This window comes from Syngnathus scovelli, chromosome 20 (genome assembly GCF_024217435.2).
Source record: "Syngnathus scovelli strain Florida chromosome 20, RoL_Ssco_1.2, whole genome shotgun sequence".
NCBI lineage: Eukaryota > Metazoa > Chordata > Actinopteri > Syngnathiformes > Syngnathidae > Syngnathus > Syngnathus scovelli.
Window position 1 is genome coordinate 3,807,342 of NC_090866.1, and position 19,525 is coordinate 3,826,866.

Genomic DNA, 19,525 nt, shown 5'->3' on the forward strand with positions numbered 1-19,525 from the left:
TCATCTTTAATGACTCAAGCTTTCATAATTTGTTTTTCTCAGATGTTGAAATGAAGACATTTTCGATGTTAAAATGAAGCAGAAGAGGCAAAAATTTTGTGGGAAGAGCACGACACAAGAACAGTAAGTGACGTATGTGTAGCATCCACATGTCATATGTTGCTTGGCTAGGCTAGTTGACAGCTGGGGAACACTCTGCTTATGTACGCGCCAAACAGTGGTGGGTCTCCCCAACACACACGCACACACACACACGCACGCACACACACACGCGCACCCACACATCATGGCAACAACAGAGCAGATGACCCAGGGTATTAAGTCAAAAAGGCCGTGGTCAAAGATCAGGAGTTCCAGCACATTATCGCGTTATCATGTGACGCGGTTGGATGTGAAGGGAACCTGAGTGAAACGTGTCAGCTGTTGACATCAATGTCATGCGTTCTCTGAGCTTCTTTTATCATTGCGGAAACTCGGATGGAGTAGAAAATTAATGTAGTATCATGCTTAATAACGAGGTAACACTGCCATCTTGTGATTAGTTTTATTCCAGGTAGGATGAAGAAATGTACAAATTGTATACAAATACATAATTCGGCCTGGTGTTACTGTGATGTTTGTCATAAAAACGAATAGCATTTTCATTGGCCATTAGATAAAAATATTTTATCACGCGTTGACCAAATGACCTTTTCCACAAAGGTATGTGTGTAATGTAATGCAACATTAAAACGAGATTTGACCTCGGAATTATTACATCTGGAATCAACGGGTCGCAGTACTCCCGTATAACCGCAAGAGGGCGAGCGAGCCTCAGATATCCTTTAGTTCATGTCAGCTGCTCGTGCGAGCAAAAGAAATGCACAGGTTTGAAACTCCAAATTAAGGCGACTTTATGCGTGACAACACGCTTTTTTTTATCCACCGTGCAAATAGTGGAACTTCCCACGTTGCGCGTCTCCCCTCAACTTTGAAAAAGTTTGCATTCGTCAAAACAATTATAAGGCGGTGCTACGCTCACACGCAGGGCCACATCCGCACTGACTTTTTTTAAACATCCTTTTTGGACACTCACTGGTAGTCTGTTTGCCACTCGTTTTGGAACGCGCCTGTGTGTTGAAAAGCCGAACGCCATGGAAGGAGCGTACAAGCAGGGAGAGGACCAGACAGCGTCCCCGTTTGTCACGACGGAACCGGAAAGTCAGAGGCAGACGCCGCAGAGGAAAAGCAGGCGTTGTAAGATTATCTGTGGGGTATGTTTTGCACACTACACGCGTACTGGGGCATCACTTTTTGCACTGCCTTCTTTGAAAATTTACTTCTACGTACCACTGTACATTTAAAATTGGAATATCTGTCTTCATTATTCACTTTTTCAAAGAGTTTAAAGTCAATTGTGGTTGAGATATTGATACACTGAGGTCTTGGGTCCTATTAGGACAGCAGCATAATGGAGGAGGGTGAACCAGGAGCGTTAATTGTAATGACGTAATAGATATTCCCCATCCAAGACCTTGTTAAGGAGATTTTTTGGAGGGTTTGTTGGCTTGGGTTATTTGTAGCGATTGTGTTTTCTATTGCCATGTCTAAAAAACATCCAAAAGTCTTCCAAACGTGCAACATGCTAAATTTAAATGAAAAAGACGACAGCTTGCAAAATATCATTATGGCTGCAAAAACAAACGTTTGTCACCATGGTTTAAACTGTGTGTGAGTGTGTGAACATGGAAACCAAATGTTTTCACCCTGATGCCAAGAGACAGAGCTGAGCAGACAGGAGTGCCCCCCCTAACCCTAACCCCCCAGCATAGCAGTATTTGTTTACTCTTACTGGAATGAAGCTAACTCGTAAATATTTGTGGACAGGCTAAATCTGGAAGGCAAGCAAGGTTTTGGATAAACTGTATTGTAAACACAGTCTTGTTTATGTTTTAAAGAGCAACTCTACATTGCTGGCTTTGACTGTATACAATCTGCCAATGTAATTCAAATAGTATGTTAAATTGTGCATTCTACATTTTCTACACATTTGCAATGTTTCCCAAGCTAAATGCAACAAAATGGCACCGAACAGTTTTAATGGGAGACATATGTGGGCAAACTTCAGACTTCAATGTGCTCCTTCCTCGAGTCCGTAACAGCCACCATGCATCTGTTAGTAATTCTAACACTGGTCCTTGTTAAACTGCACTGAGCTTGCAAAAAAAAAAATTGAAGACTCGTATCAAAAGTAGGCTAACATAAAGGTTGTAAGAAATCATTTTTTCTTCTCTGTTCCGCTAGCTTGTACAAACATGTCATACTATAACTGCATGTTGACTATTAGTTTTTACCTCAGAGTGGTACGTAGAAGGAGCTCAGTGTGTTGACTTCAAAATGTTTCACTTGTCCTTTTCATAGCAATGCAATGACTTTCAAACTAAGATAATCTCATATTGTTTCTTTAGATCACATCTGTGTCTTTCCAACTGCCCACTTTGACAATTTAATCCCACCAAATGCCCAGACGACCTGAAAAATGTGGTCCAAAGTGTAGGCAGCCTGTTTACTTTGCCAGACTAAGAGGGCTAAAGGGCATTCCCGAGGAGCCACCTCACGCTCTTCATTATACACTATACAGCTGTAAAACACGCAACACGCAGGCAGACAGCGTGACCGCAGCATATTTTCATACCTATCACGGAATTCCAGCTAGCTCAAAATAGTTCTCTAGTGGCTGATTTATTCTCAAAGACCATCAACTGAACACTAAATGTGATTATGTTGGACTCGACATGATTTTGGAACTGACAAAAATTATGCAAGTAGTCTAAATTAATTGATGCAATAACTGGAAAAATAAACAAAAATGACTAGATGGCCGATGCTTCTATTTGTTCTTTCCAACTAGCTTTCCTCCACAAGAACCTCGGCAGGCCTGATGTGGTGCGCAGCGCAGTGGTGACAAACCTTGAGGACCCTCCCTGACTCTATAAACTGATCTGTGAAAATCCCCTCTAATTATAAAGCCCCACCCCCGCTTGCAGCCAGCCATCTAAGGAAGATTACAGGAGACCAAAAGTGAAAATCGTTTGTGGGAAAAGAGGGCATTAATTAGATACTCTAAATTAAATAACTGATGGCTATTATTTTCTTAAATGTTGGCTTCGATGAGGACATTAAATACTCAGTGAAGACAAATCTCGAGTAAATAAGGTGGTCTATGATAATAGGGCCCAAAATTCAACTAATCCCCATTTTGTGTCTGAATTCAAGTTTTTTTTTCTCTCTTCTAGGTTGTCTTTGTCTGCTTACTCATCCTCCTCCTTGCGCTGATATTGGCATACCAACGTCCTGTTGACGGTAGGTTTGTACATTGGTCAAAACTCAAGATAATTTCCACTTTATACCACGCCTGTGACCTCGTTTTTGAGTGCGTTTTGAAAAATTACCTCTTGCATGTGTTACAATCAATGTCAGGATTCTGAAGCATGCGATAGCTTATTCAAATTAGGAATGGGACGGACCCTTTGGGGTTTTGCTTTTCTCCTAGAAAGTCCCCTTGTTTAACAAAACTCGCTGTGCACCACAAAAGGGAGGGTCACATTACCATAGCAGACAGTTCAGACATTTGTCATTTTGTGGCAGTGTGTCGCAAACATTTCCAAATTAGATTGTGGTAGTTTTGCCATGTTTTGGTTCGAGAAGAACTGTTGTCTAAAAGGCTCCGATCCAAATCTCCTGACACATGTCCACGCGAGCCTCACTGAGCTCAGCTGTTTGCAGCTGTCGTCGTCCTGGCTGGGTGGGGCAAACACTTGCGGCACCACCCGAGCCGTATGTATTTACTGACTCTATATTTCCACACTTAGTGTTGCGTGGAAAGCATATGGAACAAATTTGACAACACCACAATCATATTTTGGCAACAGTGCATTTTTCTTGGATCTTGTCCAACTCTGATAAAACATGCTCATTGATATCTGAGCAAAGGAGGTAGAGCTATCAAGCAAAGGTTAGTAAAAAAACAAAACAAAAAAAACCCCCGATAGAAATCAGTCCAGGAGTGGTTGCGCAATATTTTAATACTTGTTGGCAGTAATGATAAAGGTTCTCTACATAAGGAGTTTTCCTGTTTAATAACAACAAATCAATAGATAAGATAAAAATGCCATAAAAGGTCAACTGAATATATTTGGTATTGATTTACAACTCTTTACGTTTACAGTTAATATTGTCATTGCATCAATTTGCTGGAATTGAGTGTGACCCTTCTTTTCCCCAGACAATGGTGTGAACTGGCTGCAGATGGACGTCCCTGTGGGAAGTGAGCAGCCACAGTGTCCACCAAGGTAGCACTTTGATTTTGTTATTTAATATATATCCATCAATTTATTTAACACATTGTTGCCTTGAGATACAAGTGACCTCACAAGTTTCTCCAGATATGTTGGCAGTAAATTCAACTCACTTCACAACAAGTCATAGTTCGGCAGGCAGTTTTTCAACCAAAATAAAAAAAAAAAAAAAAACAGACCTCAAGCTGTTTAATGCTACTCACAGTTGAAGTTCACACAAAGGTGCATCAACACAGGTAGAAAGACAATATAATGTCTGCATGACACCAGAAGGAGCTGCTGAATTAATCATAACACCAAACTGGCATTTCCATTCATTTCAATGGGAAAAAAATATTTGAATACCTTAGAGTATTTATTGTTTTAAGTTATGTTTATAGTCACAGAACAAACTAAACTTGTATCACAAGGCACTGCTGTATTCCAATTTGAGCTTGTTGCTCTAAATCACACCAGACTCCTTATTCTTATCTAAAGTACCGTAATTTTCGGACTAGCATTAGCCATAAAATGCACAATAACGTGAAAAAAAACATATATAAGTCGCTTTGGAGTATAAGTCGCATTTTGGGGGGAAATTTATTCGACAAAATCCAACACCAAGAACAGACATGAACGAGCAACAACAGGCTAAACGATAGGTATGCTAACGTGACATAAACACAGACGAAGAGCTGAGAACGGGCCTGACGTAACATTCAGAGTCATTAAATAAAACTATTACATAAATAACACGTTTATAAAACCATCTGTGTCACTCCAATTCATTAAATCCATCGATCGTCCTTTGTCAACAATGGTTTGACATTGTTGTCAACAGCGGCGCGCTGATGGCGCTTGCACTTCAAAATATTCCACAGGCCCATATAACGATATATAAATTAGATATCAAATAACGATTATATAAGCAATAATATTATCAAACCATCTGTGCACTCTAAATCATTAAATCCATCTATCAAATTCCTCGTCCTTCGTCAACAACGCCGCGCGTGCGCCCTGACGTCAGCCTCATCGTTGTTCCACAGATCTAGTATATAACCAGAGATGGGGACTCGAGTCACTGTGACTTGGATTCGAGTCGACTCGAGTCGCTGTTTTGATGACTTGTGACTTGACTTGACAAAAAATAAAAAAACTTGAGACTCGACTTGGTGAACGGCTCTTTATTTAACAAAACAAACTTCCAGGCGTGTGGCGGAGTGGACTTCCAGCCACGGAGGTGGAAGAGAGATCCATAGAATAGGACCGGGCTTGTGTAAAAGCCATGACCGAGCCCCATCCACCGTCCCCGGACAGCCACCCGGCCGAGCGCCGGCCCCCAACTTCTATCCACGGAGGTGAAAGAGAGCTCCGTAGAGTAGGACCGGGCGTGCGTAAAAGCCATAATAGTTTTTCAAACCTTCTGTGTCACTCCAAATCCTTAAATCCTTCAAACTCTTTGTCCTCCGTGTCACTTGGAAACAAAGCCGCTAATGATGGTAGTACGTGGGGCCCTTCGTCATCTTTGTCATCCCGTGATCAATCTTTGTCCTTTTTGTAAACAACTGCCGTGCCGCGCTGCTGACGTCACTTGAAATTCAAATTACAGTAATCCCTTCCTACATCGCGGTTTGTTTATCGCGGTTTCACTTTTTTTTTGAAAATGTTTGAAAAAATTCACATAAGTCGCTCATTATAAGCCGCCCCCCCCCCCTACCCTAACTATGAAAAAAAACGCGACTTATAGTCCGAAAATTACGGTAGTTTAGTCATGTTGTTGTTGTTCTGTAAATAATAATAACCATTGACTGGTGACACCCACATGTATGGTGAGTGAGTGGCGACCGTTGTTGTCAGCAGACTGTTCTCAGCTTGTGGCTCCGGAAAACAAAAGAGAATTGTTAGTCGTTGCCTGGATGTTCCGTCTTCTGAAAAAGTGACCTTCAATTTTGGAAGGTTTTTTTGTCAGTTTTGAAAAAAAATGACTGTCTCTGTGGAAACTTGGTCAAATGACTCAGGGCTCATTGCAACATGGAAAAAACGAATATGAGGTTGTTGGTTTTTGTCTTCCTTATGTTGTGTATCTGTGTGTTTTTACATCTTGAAGCAAGATTATGCAAAGCAGCCTGTTGTCACTTTCTTGCGCCAGATGTGCTTTTCTCACTTTGTTGGCTAGAAGTGTGTTAGCAAATCTTGAAAATCAACCTCAAATGGACGCAAATGGAAGTTTAGTTTATATAGTGTTCACATAATTTAATATGCCACGGAAAGTCGCACTCTGTCTTATGTTTTTATACTCAGCCCATCAACGAGGCAACATTGAGGTGTAATTCCACAGGAATTTGACCGAATCTCACGGAAAATCTTTTCATGTTTAAATTCTTATCAGTCTTGCTGCCTCTTGCTCAGTTTCACCAGGCCGCCCCTCATCCTGGTGTCCTTGGACGGTTTCCGGGCCAAGTATTTAAAAGATCACGGCGACCACCTGCCCGTCATCAGCAAGTTACGTAAGTGGCCGAAACTTGCATTTCTGTGGCATCTTGTGGTTCTGGAAATGTCTTGATGAGGTTAAATGCTGTGTTGCAGGAGCTTTGGGTACAACCACGTCACATATGAGGCCAGTGTATCCGACAAAGACATTCCCAAACCACTACTCAATTGTCACTGTGAGTATTTGCCGCAGCTTATCTTTTTTATTTGTATTCTTTTTAGTCACTGTTCTAACCGCCTGCATGATGGCAACCGTAACTATGATGTGTCCCGTGATAAAAAAAAGTTTAAATGTCACTTGAGTTCTGCATTTCCTTATCTGGAGTCATTTGATTTCAGTGCTGCAATAATGAATGCATTATGGAATCAAATTTGTACAGTATTAGATACTTAGGCTGTGTTCAGACCAGAAAAGTCCTTTAGTCCGCTTGTTTAGTCCGGACCAGTAGCGGACTTAATTTTTTTCGTTTAGTGCGGTTCCTATTTAGTCCATTTTGCAAGTGAAGTACAATCCCTCGCTACTTCGCGGTTCACCTATCGCGGCCTCACTCCATCGCAGATTTTTTTTTTTTTTAAACAAATATTGCGGATAGATTCGGTGCATCGCGGATTTTTTTTCTTTTTTTTATAAGTCACACACACATTCACAGCATCATATGCACAAGCCAGGCAACAGGACAGGCAAGTGCACCCCTACACCATCAGCAACTCCCCTCCCTGATGGTCGCGGCTATTTGCGGCGTCACTTGGAGCGCAGGGCTTTGTCTGACCATATGACACTAATGGCCAATGGAAACATGTTGATCTTTGTCCTTGCAGCTGATTGGCTTAGCAGTTCTAACTACACTTTATCTCAGCCTTCCGCACTTTATTCACTCTGTCTGCGTCATCATATCAGCAGCACCTCAGACTTGCACTTCATTACACACATACTATCACGTCTCCGCTCCTCGATCGCCAAGCTGAGTAGAACTGCATGTCTGCTTGTCACTCCAGATTGGATCGTCCTGTTTGCCCGTCATGAAATTATAAAAGTCTTGTGCGGGTGCCCTCGCACTGGTCAGCGGGGGCACGACAGCCGGTCAGCACGGCAAGAGCAGAACGGAGTCGTTGCACGTTTACACTTTAAAATGACGAGCCGGTCAGCGAGCTCGCGTCGTGCATGCATCTCATATCACAGCGGGTCAGGCAAACGAGAATCAGGTGGCAGGCGTGCGTGTCAAAACAGGCAAAACTGTGAGAACTGACAGTTTCTTATTGGTGATGTGCACCTCAGAGGTCTAGCGTGGAGGGCGCGTGAAGCCATAGGCCAGCAGGGCGTGAGCGGAGACGTGTCACAGCCGCGCACGAAGGAAAAATGCACCGCCGTGCAGAAACAGTCGGGACAACGGCAGTGAGCGTAACCGCACACGTAGGAAAAAATTACTTCCTGGACGCAATGAGCACTAAGCGCAGGGCGTGCCTCTGAGCAATGTGAGGATGCCCTCGCGCTGGGCTGCTGGGGTGTGTTAGCCGATCAGCATCGCAAGAGCGGAGCGGAGCCGTGACACATTTACACTTGTTTAAATGTTTAAAAATACAATAAAGTGTTTCAATATAAAATTATAAAACTCTTGTGCGGACGCGCTCGCGCTGGGCTGCTGTGACACGTCAGTCGGCCAGCAGGCAAGAGCAGAGAGGCGCCAGACACGTTTACACTTCAAAAAAGGTTAATAAAAGTCTTGTGTGTATTATTGTAACAATATATTTACTTGTATTTATTTTCTTATTTATTTAAATAAATAAGAATGTTTCTGCAAGTCAGTTTGACTTTAAAAAATTTACATAAGTGTTTCAAAATACCCAAAAAGTGTTTAAAAAACAATAAAGTATATAAAACTACAGTAAAGGCTCATAAAATTCTTGTGCCGATATTGTAACAATATATTTACTTATATTTATTTTTTTATCGTCCGCTTTTTTTTTAAACAAAGAATGTTTATGAAAATCAGTTTGACTTTAAAACGTTTACTAAAGTGCTTAAGAATACAAAAACATTTAAAAGTACAATACACGTGGTTTAAAATTACAGTAAAATACAATAAAGGTCCATAAAAGTATTTTATGGATATTGTAACAATATATTTTCTCTACATCGCGGATTTTCCTCTATCACGGGTGGTCTTGGAACCAATTATCAGCGATAAACGAGGGATTACTGTATACACATACATGCCTGTGACGATCTGCGCTCCCATTGGACAACAACGACCAGGGCGGCACACAGAGCACAGTCCCAGAAATGGAGGAAAACATACGAGTCCTACGCGCTGTGTTCCTGCTCTGCATATTTGTGCTGTTGGTGCGGATGATCGCTGTTTGTATTCACACCTGAAGCAAACCGCACCAGAGTTTGTTTGGAAGCAAACCGAGACCACTTGGAAAAGGTGGGTCTCGGTCCATTTCTTTAATCCGCACCAGGATTCGTTTGCGTGTATTCACACCTACACAAAAGGTCCGGACCAGCGTTCCAATCGAACCCTGGCCCGTTTAAAGCAGACCAAACAGTCAGGTCTGAATACACCCTTAATCTTGCACTTTAACATTTTGAGGTTCTACATGTAAATGTTGACTTGTTTTAATATAGGGGGCAATTATTAACCTTGAGAGCTTACTTCCCTTTATCAGAACATGTTGAATGGTGGCCTGTATAGGCTTGCACTACTTGTACATATGCAGGTATGGACCGGAACAGGATTAATTCTACAACCTCTCATAGTTTTTCTCCAAGGCAACTGTTGTTGCTCTGTTGGTTGTTAATTTGTTGCGTAATTATTAAGGGTTGTAAAATTTGTTATATTCAAAATTTCTCTTTGCCTACTTGGCTATTATCTAAGACTAACTTTAAATAACAATATGTTGAAGCGAGGTCTCGACAACTATTATTTCCTTGCTACAGGGCCTTTACCCAGAGTCCCACGGGATAGTTGACAACAAAATGTTCGACGTAAACCAGAATGCATTCTTCAGCTTGAAAACTGAGGAGAAATACAACTCTAAATGGTACCAAGGAGAGCCAGTAAGTAATAGTGTGTACATCATGTTTTGATGTACACACAAAAGTGTTGAAGTTGGGAAATTGTGTAAAATGTAAATAAAAACAAAATACAATGATTTGAAAATCCTTTTCAACCTATATTCAATTGAATACACTACAAAGACAACATATTTAATGCTCAAACTCAAACTTTATTTAATTTTTCACATAATAATTAACTTGGAATTTCATGGCTGCAACACGTGCAGTAGAAGTTGCGAAAGGGCATGTTTAACTTCATTACATCACCTTTCCTTTTAATAACACTCAAACGTTTTGGAAGAGAGGAGACTAATTCTCTTAGCTTCTCATGTAGAATTCTTTCCCATTCTTGCTTGATGAACCGCTTCAGTTGTTCAACAGTCCGGGGTCTTCCCTGTCGTATTTTACACTTCATAATGCGCCACATATTTTCAATGTGAGACAGGTCTGGACTGCAAGCGGGCCAGGGGAGAACCTGGACTCTTTTACTTCGAAGCCACGTTGTTGTAACACGTGCAGAATGTGGCTTGGCGTTATCTTGCTGAAATAAGCAGCGGCGTCCACGAACTAGACGTCGCTTGGATGGCAGCATATGCTGCTCCAAAATCTGTATGTACTTTTCAGCATTTATGTTGCCTTCACAGAAATGTTAGTCACCCATGCCATGTGAACTAATCCACCCCCATACCATCACAGATGCTGGCTTTTGAACTTTGCGTTAATAACAATCCGGATAGTCGGCTTCCTCTTTGGTCCAGAGGACACAACGTCCAGTGTTTCTAAAAACAATTTGAAAAGTGGACTCATCAGACCACAAAACACTTTTCCATTGTGCATCAGTCCATTTTACATGAGCGGGCCCAGAGAACCCGGCGGCGTTTCTGGATGTTGTTCATAAACGGCTTTTGCTTTGCATTGTAGAGTTTTAACCCGCACTTACTGATGGAGTGACGAACTGTATTTACTGACAGTGGTTTTCTGAAGTTTTCTTGAGCCCATTTGGTAACATCCTTTACACACTCATGTCGGTTTTTAAGGCAGTGCCGTTTGAGGGATCGAAGGTCACGGTCATTCAATCTTGGTTTCCGGCCATGGCGCTTACGTGCAGTGATTTCACCAGATTCTCTGAACCTTTTGATAATATTATGGACCGTGGATGTTGAAACCCCTAAATTCCTTGCAATTTCGCTTTGAGAAATGTTGTTCTTAAACTGTACAACTATTTTCTCACGCAGTTGTGGACTAAGTGGTGAACCTCGCCCCATCCTTGCTTGTGAATGACTGAGCATGTTTGGGGAGGCTCCTTTTATAACCAATCATGGTACCCACCTGTTCCTAATTAGCCTGATCACATGTGGGATGTTCCAAATAGGTGTTTGATGAGCTTTTCTCAGCTTTCTCAGTATTTTTTGCCACCTTTCCCAACTTCTACTGGACGTGTTGCAGCCATGATATTCTAAGTTAATTATTATTATTTGGCAAAAAACAATTAAGTTTATCAGTTTGAACATTAAATATGTTGTCTTTTTAGTGTATTCAATTGAATATGGGTTTAGAAGGATTTTCAAGTCGTTGTACAGTGGAGCCTTGGTTTTTGAACGTCCCAGTTCTCGAACAAATCGGTATTCAAACAAAAAATTCGAGATTTTTTTGCTTCGGGTGTCGGACGAAATTTCGGTTGTCGAACCTCACGAGATGAGCCGAGAGGACCCGCATGCCAACTGACTCTGTTCGTTATTACATTCTCATTACTCTGAGGATTGCATCAACTCTAATCATGCCTCCAAAGGAAGCAAGTGGGAGCAGTAAAGCTGATCATGGCGAAAAGAGGAAAGTAGTGCGCAAAACGGTTGAATTATAAAAGAATTAATCCCAAAATATGAGTGCGTGTGCGTGTCAGAATTGGCGCGGGAGTTTTGCATGGCAAAATCGACAATAAGCTCGATCCTGAAAAACAAAGACGCTCTTAAAGGTAATGTTGCAAGAAGGGCAACTGTGCTTACCAACAAACCTTTGCTCTTTGTTGTGCTTTTTTTCCCCCTCACAATTTAAAAATATATATTTTACTATTAGAATGAAACACACGAGAGTTGCTACAGATATGGCAATACATTCCCCAGCCTAGCCTACTCTATTAATTCAGTTTATTATTTATATTACTTATTTATACATTATCTACACACTTATTTATGCAGTTTATGGTGTAAAATGATGAAAAAATGCTTTAAAAAAAGCGTTTTTTGGCTTGGAACGGATTACATTTTTTTCCATTATTTGTAATGGGAAAACATGATTCGTAATTCGAACGATTCACTTCTCGAACAGCCTTCTGGAACGGATTGTGGTCGAAAACCGAGGCTCACCTGTATTTCGTTTTTATTTACATTTTACAGAATTTTCCAACTTCAACCGAATCTGGTTTGTATTTGTCTTTTTTGTTTTTTTGGTATGGCGCCGACATGAGTGGCAGCCTCCCAGCAGTGTTCTCTCTTTTTCTCTTTATTTCCTTTTCTCCTTTTTCTTTCTGTCTTTTTGTCCATTCGGCGATGCTGGTGCCTTCTACCGCACCTCGGTATCGCTTTGGATACCTCTGCGACGGCTTCCTGCTTATCCGGCTGATGCTGACCCCTGTGCTCCCTCGTGCTCGTCAGAACCAGCGACCGTTCTAGCCCCGTGACCATCTGCACGTGCCCCGACTGGGTGCCCAGGACGTGGCTCACACGTTTGCCTGCTTTGTGATGTTTTCACCGATTCACGACCACGGTCCATTGGGTGCCGTTGAACTGGACTACCCTTACACCTGTCTGTGGACCCCGTGGAGGCTATTTTGTGTGTTTTGGGGTGTTTTCTGATATTGAGGGGTGCTGGTTGGGCACTGTTACTTTTTTCTTTTGTCTTTTTGTTTTGCTTTGCTTTGCTTTGATGGCTTTTTTCTTTCGCACTTTCTGGCTTTCTTTGTGGCGCCGTTGTATGGCAGCCTTATGAGGGCCTATTGAGTTGCGCTCATGCCATCTGTGTGTCTTTTGTATACCCGCTCTGTGGTATGGATACTGCTGGGGCCTGAATTTCCCTGAAGGAGTAATCCCAAGGGATTAATAAAGTTGAGTCTAAGTCTAAGTCTTATCTCATCTGTATGCCTTGCTTTGATCTCCAGATCTGGATAACTGCCATGAGGCACAAATTGAAAGCAGGAACTTTCTTCTGGCCCGGTTCAGATGTGGCTATCCATGGCAAGTTTCCAGATTTCTACAAAATCTATAATAGGTAAGAGTGGCACTATTTATACAATATGGCACCGATCATGTGACTTGACTCGACTCAGACTAAATTTTCTTGTTCTGATTTCTCTGCATAGAAGCACCACTTTTGAGTCCAGAGTGTTGACGCTTTTTGAGTGGCTGGATTTAGCACAAGGAGAACGGTATTTATTTTTTTGTACATACAATCCCACCAGGCTATCTTCAGTGAGACTGGATGTGATTTATTTATTTTTTCTACTTTTTTATTTACTTGTTTTCTTTAGACCTGACTTTTACACTTTGTACCTAGAGGAGCCTGACTCATCTGGGCATCGCTATGGACCAGAAAGCAGCCAAGTAAAGCTTTGTCTTAACAGGTCACAGAAATGTAAAGTCGGAAAAGGAATGTTGCAGGAGCCTTGACTTCAAACCTATCAAGCAGCTTTAGAATTATCTAAAGCATTTATTTTTTTATTTGTAACTATATTCTATCAATTAGATTAATCGAATAATTGGATAAAAAATATTAATAAAATATTAAAATATTAATAAATATGAATATAAATATTAAAGTGTATTACACAACCCACTTTTCTCCATTACTCTTATTAACCAATTATTGTCGATAATTGATAAAATGTAACAATTTGTTCTCCAGGTCATTGAGGCCCTGAAGAATGTGGACCGAATTATGGGGATGTTAATGGGCGGTTTGATGCACAGGAACTTGCTTCACTGCGTCAACGTAATCATCGTATCGGATCACGGTGAGTTGAGAATAAGCGTGGCTTTGCTTGGATTCACAAGATGAGCGACCAGAATGAATGAATGACTATGAAAACATAACTTGTGGATTATGTATTATAAACAGAACTATGTGCGTGTTTTTCCAGGCATGGAAGAAGCAACATGTGAAAGAGCAGCATTTGTGTCAACCTACCTGAACGACACAGACGACTTCACGGTCGTCCAAGGCGCGGCCGCTCGTATTAGACCCATCCGGCTGCCAGTCGACTTCTTTTCCTGTGAGTTCCTAACAAGCGACTTTCCGTCCTCCCAACATTCCTCCTGACATTTCCCTCACTGCCCCCTTTTTGTTTTTTTTCCCACAGTCGACTATGAGGGCCTGGTGAAGAACCTGTCGGTATGCAGAAAATTCCAAACGTGACTTATTGTATTGATATAAGTGGATGGAGCGATTATCTGCTAGCTTGGCTCGGTGTCAAACGAGCCGGCCATGTGTTGATCCTGCCTACTCTGTGTCTGTTTTCAAGTGCAGGACTCCCGCGCAGCCAATGAGGGCGTACCTTAAAGAGAACCTCCCCAAACGCTTTCATTTTGCCAACAATGTGAGGATAGAGAGAGGACACCTGTACATGAAGGAAGGCTGGCAGACAGCGCTGTAAGTCATCATTCATTCGGATTAAACATAAAATGAATATATGACTGTTTTCAATGATGCTTTTTTTTGTTTATTTCATTGTGCGCAGAGACCGCAAGGAAATCAAGTACTGCTCGGGCGGTTTCCATGGCTCCGATAACCTTTTCACGAACATGCAGGTGAGACAAAAGTAGGATGTTAGTCACTTTGCATCCTGTTTAAAAGAAGCATATGAGATTTAGCAAGTTTAAGTCAAGGCCACTGATGTTGATAAATGAGACATCAGTCAGATAGAATTTCAGGACACAATATTTAGGCGGGGTTCCACATCCTTATGTTGACTTTCCTGGAACTGGAATCACCTGCTTATTTTATTTCCATTTGAATAGGACCTCGCAGACTAAAGATAGTCCTTAGTTAGATATACGACCAACGGCATGAGCTTCAAATGTGAAGAAGTATGTTCTTTCCAGGCAATCTTCATTGGTTACGGTCCAGGATTTCAAAATGGCACAGTTGTGGCTCCCTTTGAGAACATTGAATTGTATAATCTCATGTGTGGTAAGTGGCACAATTATAAAAATTGTCTCAAGCTTTGTTGAGATATTTGAAATTATCGTAACCCTCCCTACAGATCTTCTCGGCATCCCTCCCGCTCCGAACAACGGCACACATGGAAGTCTCAATCACCTCCTGTGGGATCCCGTCCACTTTCCCGTTCACCCTGCGCAGCTCTCCCACGACACGCCCTGCGAGGCCGCTGACCCCGACCCACTTGTCAACCTTAACTGCTCATGCAACCCACTCAAAGAAGGAACCCGCGTAAGTTTTGTTTCCTTCCACTCAACGCTGTTATCATGCCATTTACGCCGTGAAATATTTCTCAACTTTAATACCAGGGTGAAGACACAGAAAGCATGATTCCAAATGCCAGTGAGTGTCTTTTTATTTATGTATTTATTTTTGTTTAAAGGAGAACTCATACGTGTGGTTTGCACGCATGGAGTGTATTCATAGTTTGGAGTGCCAGCATGGGTTGTATTTTTAGGCATTTTATTGGAGTAGTTCAGCTTTGTGGCAACAGCTATGTTATAATAATGTTTTTCCAAATTATTGGGAGTCAACCCCTGCAGTTAGCTTTTTTTTTTTTTCTTTTCATTTTGAGAAACTATTTTGTCATTGCATTTTGTAATCCAAACCCCAAGATTTGTGTGTGTGTGTGCGTGAGTGAATAAAGGTGGCTGTTGTAGTTGAAACATTTTGTAGTAATATGGTGAAAAACTCACCTATTTGCTGTAAAAGCACCAAAAGTCATTGGTGTCAAGGAACAATGTCGAAGCGATTCAAGAACAAAACAATCTACAGATAGCATTCAGAAGACATCATGAAGCTAATCGAAATAATTCAAGTTTTAATGTTTGCCATTTCTATCGTAGTCGTCAAATCTAGGTTACGTCGCCTCCACCATCCCTTCGGTGTGCCAAGTGTTGTCCAAGCGGATGCGACTTTTTGTCTACTTCACCAGTCCAGCTACATCACAGGCTACAGCCAAGACCGTCACATGGCTCTCTGGGTGGCATATAACATCCCAAAACTGGTGGGTCTTTCATCCCTAAACATAGCCTCGGCTAGTTAGTGATGTGGGTTTGGAAGAGGACTCAATGAAAGTTTGACTTGACCTTTTTGAATTCCTGGCCCAAGATGTTCTTAGTGATCTCCATGACAGTGTTGGCACAACTAGGGTTCTCAATGTGTGTAAACAGTGATCTCAGGCAGAGAATTTTTTTTTTTTTTTTCCCCCATTCGTTCAGTATTTACAGTATACAAATGCATCACACTAAATTTGAATTACTACATTAGTTGTTGTTGTCAAAAAATTTGTCATATCAAAAATCACACCAGACACAGCAATATTTCTGGCTAGCAGCCAAATATTTGCCATCTAAAAAAAAATATTACATAAGAAACAGTCAAAACGACTTTTTGAAATTGGTCTTCTGATTCTGAAGAGTTTTCCTATGAGTAATGAGCCTGTATAATATATGAGCTTTTTTTTTTATCTATTATAAATTAACGTTTCTACAATTTTGTTACTTAACAAAGCTTCGTAATATTTTTGGTCACCTCTGCCTTTTAGTGGACTTTAGTGGTCTTGTCAGTTCCATGTCTACTTTGTATGAGCTTGTAATGTTGTTTCGAACCCCAGTGAGTGTGATCCAACCCCTCCTCAAAAAGTATCTGTGCAGGCTCTCTAAAAGGGAGCTTCGACATTTTAAACAAACCACCCACGTAGTAATGACACTAGGCCTTCTTGTGTATCCTCAGCTACCGTACGTCGGTCGAGTTGACGCTCACTCCGTGAGATATTTTGAGCCTCGTTGCCTCTTGTTTGCTTCTTTAGTCCGAAGGAAGCCAACTCACAGTTGTTTTCTATTCTGGGCAAGAGTCAAATTAAGTGGTGGAAATGTTTAGCTGCTGTCTGACAGCTTAAAAGCCAAATGTGTGGTCATTTGAGCCGAAAATAATTTCTTGGAATCATTTTGATGGGATACTGGCTAGCAATTCTGTCGTCATAGTGTCACGGCTTGCATACTTGTTGCTAAACTGTTGTGCATGAAAAATGATAGGAAAAGGCCAGCAAAGTGCAATCCCACACTTATACAACTGTGGGTTAATATAATAAATGTAACAATTGGAGAGCAAATAGAAAGAGTGCAATGCCCTGAATGACACACAGTCGAGCCAAGCGAGCTCCAGCAACGCCCTCGGTGCTGTGAACCGCTGTCCTGAAACTCCGCCTGACTCCTGACCCATTTGCTTTTTCAGGTCAGCGCGATATCTCTGGACCCAAATTTCGAGGTGTGTATTCGCAAAGACATCCGCATACCAGCAGCCACCTGCCAGATGTGCACCAATGACAACACCCAGGGCCTGCTCTACCCCCCCTGTGAGTGTGAGCATGATGGTCACAGCTCTTCATCCCATGAATTGAAGCTGACATCTTTCAGAACTGTATTATCGTGTAAAAAGAAACTGTATAGTAACCGTGGTGACACTTTATTGTCAGATGAGAATAACCATGCTATAGCCTGCGTGGAATCCAATGTGCATTTTTTGCATTCTCATTGAATCCCTGCTTGGCTCTAGTTAGCACTCACATCCAAATTAAGACCAAAAGTATATCAAGACACAAAATCCGTGAGAAATTGAGTGGTGGCGGCAAAGGACTATTTTTGGCTAAATAAAGCTGCTTCAATCACTTGAGGTTTTCTTGGCATGATTAACATGCGCCAAAGCAATATTGTAGCACGATTGTTAAATTGTTCAGTGTCGTGTGTATTGCTAACGTATTATTTGCATCTCTTGCTTCTTTTCTTCCAAAAGACCTGAATATCAAACAAGGAGCAGCAGACTCACTCATCTCCAGCAACATGGTGCCAATGTTCCCTGAATTTAAAAGTGAGATATTTGTATCTGCAAACATATCTGATGGCAGTTTTTAGATGTGAATGGTAATATCAGGATTGTTTTTCTTTTTAATTTCTTCTGCTTTTTTTTTTCTGCTGTATTTTTTTTCTCCACCCATGATGCTTTTGTTGAAATGTCTGCTGTGTGATGAACACATTAGGAAGGCAAATGTTTTCTTTGGGACCACCCACCATAATGGAAAATTGACTCACTCCCTGCAGGAGGACTTTGACTATTTGGGGCCTCACTGTTGCAGATGCTGCCCTCAAGTGGCTGATTTGGGATCCTGCATGTCAGATCCGACATAATGAGCGTTGTACATAAAATATAATATTTTTTGTGTGCATGTTGTCTTCCATCAGATATTTGGGAGTACTTCCATGGTGTCATGCTTCCAAAGTATTCAAAGCAGATGAATGGAGTCAACGTCATGAGTGGTCCAATATTTGATGAAGATTATGATGGAAAAGTTGACGCCTTCAAGAGCCTTGCGCCGTAAGTCCATCACAAATTGGCTGTGTAATAATGTGCTGGATTGACATGATCTTATATTTCTCTAGAAATGAGGCCACGACGCCAACGCATTTTTTCATGATCCTTACCAGTTGTAAGAATTCTACCTTTGATTCTGGGAACTGTAATGGTCCTCTCATGGTCAAGTCCTTCATCCTCCCACACAGAGCGGAATACACTGACACCTGCTCCGTGAGTAACGCCACCGATACGTGGTTAAGACGCTTCGCTGGCTCCTCCTCTAAAATTGGTCACCTTCCCGTTGATCTGTAGACCTCCTCAGATTTAAGATGGATGGAGGAATGGATCCAGCTGCACGCGGCTCGCGTCCGTGATGTGGAACTGCTGACTGGACTAAGTTTTTACCACGATAGGTTGTCCGTTGAAGAGACGCTACAGCTCAAGACTTTTTTACATAGTGTTTGAACTCCATTAACTGTAGATCAGATGAGGAAAAAAAAAAGTGCTCTGGCTTCACTTGGTGCCTCGTTCATTTAAAAAATCTGGTATTATGGCACTTAAAATGATTGTTGTAAACACTGAACGCCATACACCGGTTGTAGATCTTGTTCCTTGTGTCATTGAATTACTTTTATTTTGCTTCTGGAAACCAGAGCCAAAGACGGACTGAAACAAATCCAAATAATTCTGCTGAAATGTGCGTCCACAGTTAAGAACACCCCCCCAATGCATCTCAAGAAAGAAAATCACAGAAAGGCAAAGTCTGCTTTATTGTCAATATCTTCACATGTCAAGAGAGATCGAAATTGCGTTTCCTACTATCCCACGGTAACAAGACACATTATACCCAATTGGTCCACAGACAAACAAAACATTCAAGTAAACAATACAAAACTGATTTCTGTACTGTAGATTGTTCCAAAGGTGAACTTGATATTAGATAATAAAAATTTACTTTCTAGAAGCCAAGTTCCTACCCAATTTCTGTTACAAAAAATGTGAAGATTGTATCAGTGCATGTGCATGAGTTCACTGGTCGTCTTGTGCCATTTGTCCACTCTGTGTTTTATTTTCATTAGATGTAAATGAATATATT

At 41.4% G+C, this 19,525-nt stretch overlaps 1 protein-coding gene across 2 annotated transcripts; it reads left to right on the top strand.

The window, feature by feature from the left end:
• Positions 1-867: 867 nt before the first annotated feature.
• enpp1 (ectonucleotide pyrophosphatase/phosphodiesterase 1) lies at positions 868-19,393 on the top strand. 2 transcript variants are annotated; one of them, XM_049756427.2, is made up of 23 exons: positions 868-1,253; positions 3,276-3,342; positions 4,265-4,331; positions 6,729-6,826; positions 6,906-6,985; positions 9,748-9,867; positions 13,022-13,131; positions 13,223-13,288; positions 13,391-13,463; positions 13,765-13,873; positions 14,000-14,131; positions 14,219-14,250; positions 14,381-14,508; positions 14,597-14,666; positions 14,961-15,048; positions 15,122-15,309; positions 15,387-15,420; positions 15,924-16,084; positions 17,314-17,434; positions 17,872-17,946; positions 18,318-18,450; positions 18,516-18,660; positions 18,742-19,393. In XM_049756427.2, exons 1-23 carry the CDS (start codon positions 1,134-1,136, stop codon positions 18,892-18,894), a joined length of 2,370 nt encoding a protein of 789 aa, XP_049612384.1. In that variant the 5' UTR covers positions 868-1,133; the 3' UTR covers positions 18,895-19,393. The 2 variants fall into 2 exon arrangements, with proteins under 2 accessions (XP_049612384.1, XP_049612385.1); XM_049756428.2 differs by lacking the exons at positions 868-1,253; positions 3,276-3,342; positions 4,265-4,331; positions 6,729-6,826; positions 6,906-6,985 and adding an exon at positions 7,038-9,235.
• Positions 19,394-19,525: the final 132 nt, after the last annotated feature.